Below are 17,231 nucleotides of genomic sequence, written 5' to 3' on the forward strand. Positions count from 1 at the left end.
GAATAGAAATACTTGTTTTCATTTCCTGGCAAATAGTCTCGAATAAACATTCATCGTTTTTACCCCTGCCCCTTCATTTATAAATAGCACATTGATTATCCTATAACAGGTAACATTTTTGCAAATTCATTTGCATCATCAGACCCATAGTCCTCTTTATGCACAGACATGCTAATCAGTGGGATCTAAACCACTATGTGCCTCCACTGGGTTTTGAACCTCGTACCCATAGGCATGCACACAGGGGGTGCCAACTAATGTGTCCTCAAAAAATAGAAAATGAACAAATTACCATTAAAGTATTGAATCAGTGTTTTAAAAAGTAAGGAATTTTCTTTTACTTGAGATAACCTGCTCTCTCTTTCTCTCTCTACCCAAAAGATCATGGTACTGTAAAGAAGATGCTTTTCACTTTATAAATTACACAGGACTCTTCTACAAATTGGCCTGCACTTATCTCTCTCCATTCTTCAAATAACAAGGCTTATTTGTTTATTTACATTTATACATATCAATAACATTGTAGTAGCAATCAAAAGCATACCCAGAAGAAAAAGAAATGCAAACTGATTTATGGAGGAACCTGTGCGGTTTATAAACTGGTAATAGTAGTCTAATAACAGCAAATAGTAATTATGAGAAGTTGATTTTGTCAAGTAAGGTGGGAAACAATTTGTTTTGATGTCTTCCTCTTACAGTGGACCACTGAAGTCCCAAGTGTATAATTATAAAATCTAAGAATTGATATTTGCTTTAAATATTTTAGCCACTGTCAGTGGCTAATTCACATTATTTTAAATTTTCAGGTAGAATAAATCTATGCAGAGCAATCTTAAAGAAAAGAATGCAAACATTTTACATACGGTCCTGAATGTTTTAGTATTTACTAAAACACCATTGCAGATATATTATAACTAATTTAGATAGGAAAAAAACACAGAAATAGGATGAGAAGAAGTGCCAGAAGGGTGGATAAACACAAATGATGAAGGAGACAGTAAACACTTACCACACAAAAAGAAATACGTTGATATTTTGCTGGATTACCACACTGTCATTCGAGTGACATAAAAAATTACGAGTTAAGCAGCCTAGATTGGTCAGCAAAAGTTCTGGTGCATCACGACAAAGTGAGGCCGTGTGTGGCAAAAACAACAGTGCAAAAATTACACACATGAGATTCTTTCACATCCACCATAGTCACCAGATCTCTCGCCAATCGACCACCACTTTTTTCAGAATTAGGACCATTATTTGGCAGGGAAAAGGTTCACCAATCAACCAGCTGTCAAAAACGCCTTTGAGGAGTTTCTCCAGTCCAAAACATCAAACTTCTATGAAAGTGGCATTAATGAACTCGTAGGGAGAAGTGTACAGCATCGAATGGTGACTATTTTGGTTAACAAAAGTAAATTTCCACCGAGTTAATGTTATTTGATAGTATAAAAAAATATATACACTAAAAATGTAACATTTCCACCCTCTAACAGGGTCAATTTATTGTGAAGTTTCGTCTGAAGAAGACCCTGTTAGAGGATGGAAACGTTACGTTTTTAGTGTATATATTTTTTTATACTATAAAATTTTGCCTTAGTCAGTATTTTAATGTTCTATTAACATGGAGACAAGGCTTAACTGTGTTATTTGAAGTTTCATGACCATATCCAACATTTCATGTGTAACAACTTGATATATTGTAATCATTTTATTACAAAATATTTGTTTATTTATGAAACACTATGTTGCCTGAAGTTATGTAAATTTGGAAATTACAAAAAACAGTGCATTAATTTCCTTAATGGAGTAACAATAGCTAAAATATATAAAAAATATATACATTTTCAGATTTTGATCACATCTGTAAGTTAGAACTCGACCATTTAAAATGATATATAAATATAACACATGACATTAACTGCCAAGTAACCAGGATGAAGTAATACACATTAGAAAACGTGGAATAAATGAACCTGCAGATCTATCTAATGAGAGGGATTCAGCTGATATTGCCTGTAGAGATATAACCTTGTATTGCATTTGTTAAGAGTTGGTTATTATATTTACTTTCATTATTTAAATAACATAAATATTGTCACAATGATACGAAAACCTGTGCTAAAGTGATAACGAATACGCAGATTTTAATATTAAAATTTCATGTGAAAATGGAACATGAAGTTATGACAATTAGGTTAACATTGTCCAGATACACAATTGAAACTTCCCTTAAGGACAAATAAATAAGTCTGTGCATGCCTATGGTCAGATCCCTTGATTATAAGACCATTGTAGTTGCAAAAAATGTATTACACCGTTCGTTCAAATAGTTCCACAATGGTTAATTGTTCATTGATTTAAAAAACTATGTGATACACAATACACATGATTTTTCAACTAAATCAGTTTTGATGATGTAAATGAAAAGTTTGTGAAACTATCTGTTTTAAAGCAATCAATGTGCTGTTTACATTTATAAGAGCAAGGAACAAGACAGTTTCTTGTACCAAACAATGCAGCTAGTATGTTAAACTTACCTTACAGCAAATGGAAGACATGCCAATGTTCTCCACTGATGAGTAGCAGGATCATAACATTCTACCGATCGTAGCACCACTTTGTCATCTTCTCCACCAACAGCCACTATAACCTGCAAAGAACCAAAGAAATTTAAGTAACATTAAATAAGAAGATCCTAGAATAACAACAAACAAGAAAAATGTGGGATGCATAAAACAAAATCATTGTCTGATGTGTGTGGGTTTAATTAATGATGGACCACTCACTGCAACTACAGGATTCATGTTAGAGGCTGAATGATCACAGGAAGAAGCAAGAAAGTGGACGCCTCCATGACCTTTATAAAGAGGTACCACTGCAGCATTTGACTGGACTGACTGAGGAGAAAAGTTCCACACATTCTTGCACACAGTATAGTAAAATGGCGCTATGTCTTTACTGTGTGTTTGATTTCATTCCTTAGTACTATCCAGGGGTAGACAAAATGAAAAATAATTCAGGCGCCAGCAATTTTTGTGTGCAATACGAGCTAAGGCCATGAATCCAACTAAGATAAAGCTAAACATTTTGAAATGTAATCTTAAAACATCTCATTTATTAATTAATAGAAGATTGGATTAAAATTAATTAATTATTGCTCCTGAGTGACCTTCCCTAAGAAGGTTCAATCAGTAATACCATAAATAACTATGCAATTCATTCCAATATATGGCAAACTCTACCATATCTATAGGAACTATGCAAAAATTTATAATGGCATGTTTTTTTATTATTCTGGTTTAATGATACACGTGATATAAAATATATACTGTACTTGTTATTAAAAAAAAGGTAATGAAAATGTCCGTAAGTGAACTCGAATTATTAAAACAAATTTATTTTACAACTGGATTTGCAAATTCAGGTGCCCAGTGAAAATGTTCAGGCACCATGGTGACTGGGTGGCCTGTAGTTTTATATTCCTAATACAAATATTTACGAGGGGTGACTGAAAAGTTTTGAGCCTAACACAGAAAATAGATAGACAGGCAAACCAAATGATATTTTTTATAATGTACCACTCTTCATTAGTATCATGTCCAATGTTCATGTTCCTTACATTTCTAGTTTTCTGTTGCAGGGTCTTGAAGTGAAGAAGCTTCAGTGATTTGTTGAAAAAGGAAAAAAAATGGGAGCATGCATGGCAAAATGTTGGCAATAAAGTTTTTTTCATGTTTGCAAAGAGATGGAAGTCTGAGGGGGCCAGGTCCTGTAAATAGGAGGGGTGAGGAGTAAGTTGAAACCCGCAGTCATGGATTGTTGCCATGGCAATTGCTGAGGTATGTGTGGGATCATTGTCCTGCTGGAAGAGGACTCCTATAGTCAGCATGCCTGGCCTATTTTTCTCGGATTTGCACTAAGAGGCATTTACGTAGGTCAGAGTAATACACTCTGGTAATGGTGTGACACCTTTCAAGGCAATCTATCAGCACAACACCTCGGCAATCCCATAAAACTGATGCCATCACTGTCCTGGCTGTTGAAGTTACCTTGGCCTTCTTCGGTGTGGGAGATGATGCATGCTTCCATTGTTCTTTTCTTTCTGGCTGGCTGATAGTGGTGGACCCAGCCCTCATCCATAGTAATGAATCAAGTAAGAAAATTGTCCATATTTGCCTCAAAACATTCCAAATTGTTCCTTCACATCTTGTGCCGAGTGAGCTTCTGCTCAGGAGTCAGAAGATGTGGGACCCATCGAGCAGAAACTTTTGGGAAGCCAAGCTCTTTCTTCAAAATGCAATTGGATCGCTCATGTGAGATGACCAATCTGTTCACTACTTCTAGTGTTGACAATCTGCATTCTTGCATGATCATGTCCTGAACAAGGTCAATGTTTTTCTTTGGTAGTTGTAAAATCACTGCACCTTCTTCACTTAAAAAAACAAACTAAAAATGTTAGAAACATGAACATAGGACTAATGAAGAGTGGCCACGGTGGCTCAGTCGGTAACGTGTCTGACTACCATGCTAAAGGTCCCGGGTTTGATCCCGGCCGGTTCAAATCCAGGAACTTTTCTAATGATGGAAGCGGCCCCAGCGCCCACCCAGCGTCGAATAACATGGGTACCTGGGGGAAACCCTGGGGGGTAAAGGCGGTCAGGGGCGTGATGCTGATCACATCACCCCCCCTCACGACCGGATCACACCCCCTATACGCCTTCATGGCGTAGTGCTATGCACAGGTGAGCACTTTACCTTTTTTTACACTATTAAAAATATCATTTGGTTTTCCTAGCTACCCACTTTCTGTGTTAGGCTCAAAACTTTTCAGTCACCCTTCATATTTGACAAAGATGATGTGCTCCAATTGTTACAATTTTCAAGCAGCTGCATTGAAATTGGTAAAGAGTGTGAGTATTTGTTCAAAGCGGTATCAGCTCAATCCTAGCACAAATAATAATATGCATAGTGCCAGAAGAACCCGATATAGCATATTCAGCACTACTTACTAGGCATGTTCCTGCACTCTTCCGATGTTTGGTCCGCGAAGATTGCAATTTTGCTCTCCTGTCTGGCAGTAAATGAAAAAGTTTGGCTTCTTCAACTAACAGGCGACACTCTTGTGACTGTCTAATCACACCTTGACTCTCTACACAGTCATAGAGGAAATATGGGCTCAACAGAGGCAGTCTTACATGTTCTAAAACCTGAAAATCAATCAAAAAGCTGATGCCAAGTTTAACGTTGCAACATTTATCAATTCACCTGAATCTACATAACTGATGCCTAACATATTGCGAAATGTATACAACTGAGATTTTCTTACAACAAAATAAAAGACTCCAACTTTTCTTGCATTGTTAACTGATAATTAGGAATGTTTTAATGTAAAATTTGATATTGACAAATCATTATGTTCAGAATCACACCTCCTATAGAGAGTGTGTTGCTAGAAGAATGTACACCTAACAATTTTTGTAGTGGAATAAGAATATTGAATTTTGATATTTCTCATTAAAACAGCATAAGTAAATTTTAATTTTATAATCATACCAGAAATAAAATAACAGGATATATGAGATAATTAAACACAATGTACAAGTTTACAGCAAATGTCGCAATACTCTTAACATTTTTTTAAAGATCTGAATCTATCCATTACTATGAATTTAGTACAGTCCGCTTAATACGTTCATCCAGTCAGGGCCCGGCAAAAGGCCATGTTAAATAATAGGATGTTCACCTCGATCTTATGTTCGCTCTAACTCCCGTTTCCCGCTTTATACGTTCTCCGAGCAGAGACGATGTTTTAAAATTTGCCAGAAACCTGTTCTGTTGACCACGCGACTTCTCCCTCCCTCTTTTTTCTTGCTTTCACATTCCCAACGCATCCTTGAACCTCAGAAGTTACCACAAATTACGTTTTCGTGCTAGAGGAGGGAGGGAAGAGGCATATTTCCCAGGAGGGAGGGAGGAGGTGCACAAGTTGCATGTGTCATACCTCCCTTGAGGGACAGGAAGGGAAAACGGCACTTCTTGCATTCCCCGTGAAGATGAAATACGTCGATCCTTCTGCCGCAGGTTCACACATAAGCGCACTGTTTCCAAATCGATGCTCTCCAAATGATGCCTTCCGTAGAGTTTGGACACAATGTGTGTGACTGAGGTGTCTTTGTTTGCCCTTCCCCTTCACAAAAACACGAGTGGAAAATTGACAACGGGACTCGATCATCATTTGCTTCTTTGCCTACACATTTACGGAATCCTTCCTAGTTGACAGGAACGAAAAAAGAGGGAGGGGGACTTGTTTGTAAAAACTTTTCCTTTCTTCTTGTTTTCAATGTTGAAAATGGGAAAAATTAAGGATTTGCCATACTGGATAAAAACGGCATTATTTCTTTAATTGAAATTCATTTAGATTCCTAAGGAACCATGGTTGGATCTAGTTCGATTATTTTTCATCTGAAGTTTTTTCATGGACGCTATACCATTTGGTTATCAGAATGAAGCTGAAAACGCACAGCTAAAGTGATCATTTATTTTTCTGTGGCAGATAGGGCGATATTTTACTCACTGACGGAAAAATATTCGTGTCAAATCAATTGTGTGGGGAAGGGGGGGGTGAAGTTGGGATAAATGATTCTTCTATGTGAGGCAGTGCTTTTTCTCTATGCATACTGCGTTTGGTTTGAGTTGGTGTTTTAAGTCCACTTTATGCACAGTAAGGCTAATTGGAACTGGACCTACAGTTTAATGTGGGATCCGAACCAATTGTGCCTCCACTGGGTATCGAACACGGGACCCCTCTATGCATATTGCGTAACTCGTGTGTTGTAAAGTGATGGAGACAAAAAAAAATGAGTGAATAAACAAGGGGTGCAACAATATTTTCTGAGTAGTCAAATTTAGTACACATCTAAATGCCATTAAAATGCGTATTTGGTCCAAAATAGCAAGAGGGCTGCCCAAGTGTGGTGTTGATTACATCACCTTCAAATTGGAAAAATCGAAGATATGTGGGGTAAAGGTGGCCGGAGCATTCTGCACACCATCTCCCACATCCCCATATATATATATATATATATATATATATATATATATATACACACACACACACACACACACACACACATCACGGCATGGTGCAAAGTGCATGGGAAACTACCTTCACCTTTTTCTCATTTGCGGGGGGGTGGGGGGGGGTCTCATGACCCTTATGGTATCATCACTAGTCTTGTAATTACTGAAAAGTGCCAAGTAGTTCTGCCCAATTAACATAATGGCGATCTCCCGTCTCCTTTCTTCTGATGTCTAATATTTAGAGGCACATATTTTTGGTAAATAAAAAAAGCAAAATTTCGGTATAAAAACTGAGTCAATTTCGGGTTCAAAAGCGGTAAATAAAATAAAATATTGGTGTTATAGCGGTGAAAAATTGGATCAAAAGTGGTATATAAAAAGACATTTTGGTTTTAAAATTGTGAATATAATCCTAAATTTGATTTAAAAACTACACCTATTCCACAGAATTAACATTTCACTTCTAATAGCCCATTTATATAGTTATCCGAGTATTAAGTTTATTTCTGTGTAAAGGAGTCAATTTTTGTTACTCCAATATTAACAGCAGAATTAATCAATTTTCCTGGAACTGCATAACTCTCAGGATAATGCAGACCTCAGAAGGTGCCGCGTCGGTGAATAAACCCTAAATTTCGTGTTTAAGAGTTAATTTCGCTTTTTGCAGTTCATTTCGCATTATTTCGTGACAAAACATGGTCACAAAATGCATCTCACACCTTTCAAAAACATGAAAAATTAACACTACAATGTGTTTTTTTCAAATTTCGTTTTTTCGTCAAAAACGAAATATGCATGCCCCTACTAATATTATGCTGTTGCTTTTGAACCTGAATACGCACATTTAACGAATATAGCGTAGGGCCAGTAAAAATAAAATAAAAACCCTTCTTCCGCCCACAGGAACTCATTAATCTGCCACTGTGCATAGCTATGCAGTAATTGAAAGATTGAACCCTCTACTTTCTTTAATGCCCAGCATCGGATATCTTGCTGATATGTCCAAAGCATTAACATGACAGCATGGGAGAGAGTCTAATCAGTGATCTTTCTCTCCCCCTCCCTTCCCTCCTCACTTTATGCAACTTGGCCTGGAATGAGCACACTTGTGATAAGACTTGTTCAACTGCATTGGCCCCGCTCCACCACCTGTTTGTCTCCCCCTTCCCTTTCCACCCTTTTCAAACCGGTCAGTCGGAGGGGTGTTTGCGAGCAGCAGCCAGCTGGCAACAGGCGCCAATGTTTTGTCTCGAGGCTCCAGAGCTATGACTCATTCACACTGAAAGAAAGAAAAACGCCATTGTTTTCAATCTTGCCTCGGAAGGTTGTTTCAGGTTGTTTTGCTTTGACGATAGGAAACAGGAGCACCAGATACAACGCAAGGAGTTAAAAAAAAAAAAAAACTATTTTCTTCCCCTCTTCTTCCATGTGATAAACACCTTGAACAAACAGAGCAGTGAAGGAAGGAAATGCACATGATGCTAAGAATAATATATTGACGGGAAGACTTAAAAAAAAAAAAAAAAAAAAGGAAACGCAAGACTTCTAAATCTAATAATAAATAAATAAAATTAACAGGGATGTAAATAATCAGTGGCATGCCTAAAGGGCATTGATGGGGGTCATAAGCCCCATCCCTCTGGCCAGTATTTCTAATAAAAAAAATTAAAAAATTGCCGGAAAAGGTGGCCAAGTGAGGACTGATTACTATGAAAAGTATATGTAAACACATCCCCCCTTTTGAAAATCCTGCATGTGTCACTGATAATTTATTGTGACGTCTAAACATGCATAAGTTGACAAAGCTTGTTTTGTTCACTTTATGCTGTTGAGCTGATCGGGACTGGATACATATGCAGATAAAAGTGGAATCTGAACCATTCTGAACGTCTTCAGGACACTTTCATTACAGTAAATAAAGATGCTTGGCATCCAGCTGTAAATGCCCCCCCCCCCCCCTTTCATTACCCAGGACTTCTAAAAATAGCAACTAATTACCAGTTTACAGAGTAAATGGAGATCTCACACAATCAGATGCATAATCTGAACCTAATAGGTGGCAGTTAGAAGCAGTCATCCACCGTCCCTACCCTCGAAAGTGGGTCCCATTAATTTGTCATTGACTTTCACAGCACATCTTGCTTTTTTCCCTTAGAAATTCATTTCATACTTCTTTCCAGTTGTTAAAGTTTTTGACACAATATAAACTAAAAAGTTGATTGTGTAGTCCATTCTTACTGACGGGGTTTGGCTGTATTGCTAGTTTCAATAAATCACTAATTATTTTATATGTTTATACCATAATTTTCTCACATTCCTAAATCTTGTCATGACTCAATCACTTATGTTTGGAGAAAAAGGAGTTATACCTTATGGAATTCTGGTCGACGAAGCTCAGGACAATGCTGAAACCAGCGCATCACAGCTTGAAACACAGACTCCTCCCTCTCCACCTGCAGTTCATCGTCACCAATGAATTCTACAAGCTTACTTGCTGTCAGATGCAGAAATTCATCCTGATGGACAACATCTGAAAAGTTCCTACAAAAGATAAGAGAACTATTTTTATGCACAGGAAGGCTCATCGGGACTGGACCTACAGCTGAAAGTGGGATCTGAACTACTTGTGCCCCCACTGGGTACTGAACCTGGGACCCCTTGATTACAAGGCAATAATGTTACCACTACACCATCAGGGGGGCCCATAAGTAAAAACTGCAATGGACGATACAATTGTAAGAGAACTGCAATGAAGTGGCAAATGGAATTCCTATGAAATATCAAATTTGGCAAATCTTGAATTAAGTAAAGTTGGTGTTCGGATAGATTAATTGGAACCCAAACCCCCGACTTCTTGACTACTAGGCAAGCATTTTTTACCAATAACTGTTAGTACTATATCTTGATATACAATGAGATACGTTTAGTACTGATTTCCTGATTTATAAGTATGGCGGACATTAATAAATATATTTGTGGAGTTCATCTTAAATATTTAAAAAGTTTGAATTAAAAATATTTACTCATACCAAACTAGGAGTATCATCTTTATGGAAGATTCCACACCAAAGTGACATGTGATAACTGTCACTTGGGAACAAGTAAATCAATCGCAACATTTCAGACTTAAGAGGAATGATTTAAATTTCTGCACAAGACTAAAGAGCATCATAAATATATGAAAGTTTCCATCTATCATCATGTGAAAGTAAAAATTAGATAATTCAAGATACAGTAAAACGTCAATTGAACATTCCCAGATTTTATACTTTTCCATATTTTAAATTTCATAAGCACAGGTTGTCTGAAACTTGAGGTAAATAAATTAATAAAAACGTGTCATTTAGTTTCAATTTCTTGGGAAAGTACCTTTAACTTGGTTTATACCATAGATAAACTGTTTGTAGGCTTGAATCCCCAGAAATAAATATAAGGGTGTATTTCATTCAAAACCAACCAGTCCTTACCTGAGGGTGTAAGCTTTAGCTTTCTCTTGTAGGTCAGTGCACGCATGAGTTTCAGCAAAGCAATGGATTCCAACACAGTTGCTGCTATCCATATGCCTCTCCAAGAACTGACAGCATGCGTCTCTCACAGGCAGCACCTCCAGAAGGTTCGCAGCGGACAGAAGGTTCTGAACATTGCTCTTGTTTATTGTTATTTCGCTAGTGTATGCATAATCCAGTAGCAACTTTATCATTGATGACTCCACGCCATTCAGTGCTACCACCTGTTGGTTGGATTCTGCAAGTTTGCTGGTGAACATTGCCTGCAAAGAATATTAGGCTATTGATTGCTATCAAGAATTTCATGTAATATTAGAATCAATTGTGTAAAGATACTAATGTATCAATAAAAAGAATCAATTCTTATTCAACACTGACACAGCCTGATATTTTCTTCAAATGTGGATATACCATGATGTATGGAAAATTATGAATGACATAGCATGGGTGCAATGAAATAATTAAATTCTAAGGTTTATAACTATGATTGTAAATTTTCCTAACAAACCATAGTAATGCACTCAAAGTCATAGACATGCATCCAAAGTCATAGAAATGCACTCAAAGTCATAGAAATGCATCCAAAGTCAGTTTCCACTCATTTTGCCAAACTAAATTCCTAGACTTTTCCACTTTTTCACATATTTTCAAATAACTTTCCAGACCAGTTTAGATTGCTTTAATATACCAATATATAAATTTTAAGTCTTAATTTCTGCATACTAATCATATTAATGAAGTTTATTCAACAATGTTGAAAACAAATTAAGAAAAATAAAAGTTATGTTTGCATTTTGTTGAAATTATAACTAAGGACAATGAACTGGTTTACGGAGAATTTTAGTTTTATGACTTTCCAACATAATCCTTAAATACGGAGAAACTAGTACTCACTTTATCCACGAAACTGTTTTTTCTTCTTCGGAACACCTCTACTAGTTTCTCCGTATTTATATACTACCACGTCTCTCTTTTCCCAATTATGAATAATACTTAAATGTATCTCTTACTTACTCTAAAGTAAGGACTGAATGAAGCAAGAACATTTTTATGAACTGGGAATTTTTCTCCATCAACTGACAAGGTAACATCACAGAAATGTCCATCCTTCCTTAAGTCATTCAATCCCTTCAATACCTGTAAAATAAACAAAAAAAAACATATAGCCATTTTTTTAATTTAAAAATTAGTAAAACATTGTACCGTTTACAAATTCAAGATAGTAAACGTAAAGAAATGGTAGCAACAATTATTCTATTGGTCAGGTTTCTCTAATACCTCACTTACACTCTAGTAGAAACTCCTGTGGTTTGAGAAACAATGACGAAGCAGAGCTCTTTCATATTGTCAAGTCCCTTGCCTATTTTCCCTCACTGAATGGACAGAGCTTACTTACATAGCAACAGCATTAACTACTACCCTATCAGGAAGGCTCAGACGTTAAGTTACAGAACTTCAACCAAGCTTACATTTATGATTGCAATATTAACAAGCTGCAAGAAACTATCATACTACAACAAAGTGCATTCTTTTTAACGTGCACATACTTTTATGAAAATAATGAAGTATTTGAATAAAGCATGACTAAGAAACAAGTCATCTGGAATACAGTTTGCTTTGAGCAGTGTATGTTGTATTATTTTTTTATCACAAAGGGACCAAACCGCACTGGCTTTGGAACCCACTATGCTAACCATTCTGCCACCATGGAAGATAGGATGGCACAAAGTGTAGCATACATAGAAATAAAAAGCAGTTGAAAAATGATGACTAAGTAACAACAATAGATTTTTTAAAAATATTTTCACAATCTCCAAATGACAATAAACAAGGAATAAAATAAGAGCATTACCTGTAAGGAATGAGATGCCTCCGAAAACTTGTATTCATCAGCCGATGGGCCATCTAAAGTATCTACGGTTGAACTAGTATCACTATCCATGCTAGGCATCCGCTGACGACTATTGTATGGCAAACGGTTTGTGGGAAGGCTGTTCTCCCCTCCGATGATAGGCTGAACTATAGGTGCTAACATCATTTTTAATCCCTTCAGATTATCGGGACTAACAGTATTTCATCTTTGTGAGAGAAAGAAAGAATATAGTTGGAGAAGTTTGTTTATCATGTACAAGCTAAAAACTATTAATATAGCAAAAATGTTCTGGATCCTATGTAATCAATAGGGTGTGGATTCTTGCCTATTTGCCTTATGGTAACACTGTTAAGCCTTGCTTCCATGTTAAAAAAATATTAAAATACTGACCCAGGCAGAATTTATAGTATTATATATATATATATAAATGAATATTTGGCTGAAGAAGACCCTGTTAGAGGGTGGAAACTTTACCTTTAAGTGTGTATATTTTTTATACTATAAATTATGCCTTGGTCAGTATTTTAATGTTTTAAGTTTGTTTCATGGTGTTTCTAGTCCGAAAATGCATTTTTATAGTGCCTATAAATGCCTATTTTGAGGGTTAGTGCCTCTTTTGCTTAATCATACCTATAAATGCCTATTCTACAATTTTTTATTACTTCAGCTGTTTTTACATGCCTTTGGTTTTCAATACATTGAAGTAAGTAAGCCTTTTCTTAAGTTGAACTGAATGAAATTTGGCATTCTCCAGATTTGAGGGTCACAAGGTATGTTAGCTCTTTGGATATTCCAAATGTCCATTAATCAGGGCAAGCAACATGGACAACTTGTTGGTGATTCATGCTTGGACAAAACAACGTCAGCCCACCCCTCCTTTTTTACACCTGAAAGCTTGGGTACCCTCCGTACCCCCCCAAATAAGGTGATGATTTTTGTGTCACTTATGAAGATTAAGTTGTATACGAACGATTTGTGTTGTTTTTAGTATGGTATTATAGTGGAGTAATGAGAGTATTTTTGGTGGTACTTTTATGATGTCATTTCATCATTATCATCTTCGTGTTCTGACAGGATTCTCGCTTATCACACAACGCTACGGCAATCTCTCGTTCAGATGTCAGACGAGGAATGTCTACGAGGTTAGGTAACATTAGCATAAATATAAGGCATTTAGCCAAAAATTAAAAAGCATTCTCACGTGACGTCTGAACAGAAGGTTGCTCAAGTGTTGTGCGATAAGAGAGACCAGTTATCTACAGGGCACGTGCTCGTGGTGAGTTGGCTGTGATTCGTCTGCCACTTCACACATTTCGCCCGTGCAACAACAGATTGGTAACTGTACGTTTTCCAGGTGTGTATATCATTTATCTTGAATAATTAGGTCAAGATGATAGTAATTACGCTTTATTGTTGTTCACGTTTCGATGATTTCTTGTTACACCAGGAGTGTTAGTTTGGTGCTATTTGGTATTTTTTTTTTACGGGAATAGGAGTTTGTTTTGCTTCGCGGGCCATTTGCGATCAAATATATCTGTTATTTTTTGTTTCCTAACGCTTGAACCACTTCTATATCACGTAAAAAAGTGTAATTTAGGTCTCATAATCACGAATCTGCAGTTAAAATTTGGCGCTCACGTCAGGCACGGGTAGCCCCACAAACCATTCACGGATAGCCCCACGATCCATGAATGGTAAGGTAGGCAAACATAGTTAAAATTTGGGGTCGTAGTAATGTCAGGAGTGTTAGCTTTGCTGCTGTTTGGGAATTTTTTACGGGAAAAATGAGCGGCAGTTGTGCTTATGCGGGTCATGCTTTGCGATCAAATATCTCCGTTGTGTGTGGTTTCCTAACGCTGGAACCACTTTTATATTACATAAAACGTTGAAATCTGTAGATTAAAAAAGAATCTATGTAACTCTCGTGGGGGTACAGTGGGTCGACGGCCCAAAAGCTTGCATGACTGAATGAGGTGGTTATCTGTGAAGATATCGTGTTTCAATATGGGGGGGTGCCCCCTTGCACCAACCAGGTTACGCCTATGATCTTACAATACATCAGTTCTGAATACAACAATGCTAAGATATGTGAAAACCTTTGTTTAGTGGCCTTGGCTTGCATACAGAGAATTACACTAATTCAAATATTATTTATTCTAAAATTTCATGCATATACACAGATAAAAAGGTCATATACTCGTACAATAGTCAAATATTTGTGAATTATGTATGCTCAAGTACAAAAGTTCATTTTTTTCAGAAAAATTTTCATTGCAACGTCCTTTAATTTCTTTTGTTAAAAGAGTACAAATTATAGGTTGTTAAAGCATGGAATATCTTATTGGTGCATGTGTAAGTCTCGCAACTCAAAGATGATGAGACAGGAGTTTCTCAGGTAAATGTCTGGTCACTGCCCGAGAGAACACAATGAAATTATGAAGTACGACAGGACAAAAAGGGGTCAGATCGCTTTGAGAGAGAGTAGAGCTGGAAGTTTTGAGAGAGAGGGTTCGAGACTGCATGCCCGAACAGAGTAACTTCCATCTTCCCTTGTGTGTCTGTCATTCTCAATCACAACGTATATGGGTTCATAAACACATTTCATTTTGTTTATTTAATCTTTAATCAAATAGTGCTCATTACTTTAAGGTTCAAATTTTGTGTGACAATGATTGCCAAAATTCTACGATAATTAGTTTCTCTTCTAGGAGAATTTGAAGCAATCATAAAACAATTGGAACAGTTATCTATTTCTCCCTATTTTGTAAAAAACGCTGACCATCTCTCATGTATTCAAAAATAAAAATAAAATACAGATGGTATAAAGCACAACAGTAATACATCACACAACACCTACTTCACCACAACTTTACGATCCATGATTGAAGGCATACAGACAATGAGGTATATCTAATACCTTCCTCCATAAGGGCACAATAAAATTCAAGGATGTGCAGTTTCGGTGCTCTCTAGTTTCCCACAGCACTTCTGACAATCGCTCTATCAATTAAACTTTTCACTTCCACATAATTCTTATTGGGTATCTGTTCTGTGTTGTATGAAATGCATATTTGTAGGTGGGAACAGCATTGCCAACCGCACGGTCCAGACCATACATGTACAGTAATTGCATGCCATGTATGGATGTATGGTTCGGACCTTGGTCCGTACACTAAATGTGTGGCCCTGGATAAATTGTAGATCAATAAGTAAAAATGTGATGTATGTCGAAGCTACACGAAACTGTTACATAAAAGTTGAAAACTGAAATTCTGGAACGTTGCAATTGCATTCCATATAAATTATCACGGTATGACTTGAGATGACCGGACCCCTTTCAGATTTTCTTCATATTTGACATAGTGACTAATTGAGGCCTCCTAATCACGAATCTGAAGTTAAATTTGTCTGAAACGTCTAGAAATTGCAAACCATTGACGCTAGCCTCACAAACCATTCGCGCTAGCCCCACGAACCATTGGCATGAGGTTAGGTTAGGCAAACAGTTAAAATTTTGTGTTGTGGTAGTATCAGGATCTAGAAATTGCAAATAATTGCAAACCATTGCCGCTAGCCCCACGAACCATTGGCACGTGGTTAGGTTAGTTTCGGTTAGGTTAGGCAAACATAGTCAAAATTTGGTGTTGTGGTAGTATCACGAATATATATATATTTGCTTGTGAAACAAAATATTTCGCGAAAATAGACTGTTTCCATTCCGAAAACTAACGCCTTATTTTTGCTTATTTTGCAATTTCTAGACATTTCTGACAAATTTTAACTTCAGATTCGTGATTAGGAGGTCTCAATTAGTGAGTATGCCAAATATGAAGAAAATCGGAGAGGGGTCCGGTCATCTCCAGTCGTTCCATTATCGCTAACTTCAAACTTCAAAACATGTCGACAATGAAGGTCTTATAACAACAACAATTAACGTATGTGTCAAGAAAGGGGCATTCAGCTACTGCAAAGCGATTGTGGCTCGTCCACACCGAGTGAAAACTCGAACGTCAACAATCGACATAGAACAAAATATCCCCCCCCCCCCCCGAAGAAACTGACTTATATTTGCTCAACTATCGGGACCGAAAAGATGGTGGTTCGGGCATTCAACATTTGTTTCTTTAAAAAAAGCAGACGGTTACTGTATCGTGCGAATCCTCCTTTTTAGTGTGTGTTTTGATATGTAGAAATGAGTTCAGAAGACAGTAATTCTCACCAGACGTCTAAGAAAAAGACACGAACAACAAATAAATAATAAAAGAGCTGACCAGAATTTTTTTTGGTTGGGATGGAATTGGGAAGGGACTGAAAAAATCGCCATTTATGGGAAATTTTTGAAATATCCCATGGTGAAAATGTAGAATTTTACACTATTTCATCCCAACGCGAAACCGTTAATTTCAATAAATGACACACATATATAGTGGATAAAAGGTAAGATTTTACAATACTGGACCATTCAGAGATTTCGTTCATATTTCGCATACTTAATGATTTTGGGCTCCTAATCATGAATCTGCAGTTAATATTTGGGGGTCACATGTAGAAATTCGAAAAAAAAAGGAGGTCCGTGATCGCAACCACGAGAAGTCTAGGCGGCAATCGGTTTACGTCCGCCAAGTGGTTAACCATGAAACTTTACACCTGGAACACATACACAGCAATTTTTCAAGTTCGGAATTACAATTACGAAGAATGTGAAGGGCTCAACATAAAGCTGTGTATTCTGAAATCGTACATCGTAATTTTAAACGTCTGTGTGTTATACTTAC

At 36.9% G+C, this 17,231-nt stretch overlaps 1 protein-coding gene across 1 annotated transcript in view; it reads right to left on the reverse strand.

Annotated features, from left to right (window-relative positions):
• The window catches only part of LOC145998842 (kelch-like protein 12), a 36,630-nt gene that overhangs the window by 19,069 nt on the left and 330 nt on the right, over positions 1–17,231 (reverse strand). The window contains exons 2-7 of the mRNA XM_083135511.1: positions 12,436–12,661; positions 11,598–11,720; positions 10,545–10,846; positions 9,447–9,618; positions 5,007–5,204; positions 2,535–2,647 (exon numbers count right to left, since the gene is read on the reverse strand). Coding sequence (XP_082991637.1) covers positions 2,535–2,647; positions 5,007–5,204; positions 9,447–9,618; positions 10,545–10,846; positions 11,598–11,720; positions 12,436–12,621 — 1,094 coding nt within the window. The 5' untranslated portion in view covers positions 12,622–12,661. The remainder of the gene's footprint in view (positions 1–2,534; positions 2,648–5,006; positions 5,205–9,446; positions 9,619–10,544; positions 10,847–11,597; positions 11,721–12,435; positions 12,662–17,231) is intronic.

This window comes from Lepisma saccharinum, chromosome 14, assembly GCF_977018435.1.
Source record: "Lepisma saccharinum chromosome 14, izLepSacc3.1, whole genome shotgun sequence".
Taxonomy (NCBI): domain Eukaryota; kingdom Metazoa; phylum Arthropoda; class Insecta; order Zygentoma; family Lepismatidae; genus Lepisma; species Lepisma saccharinum.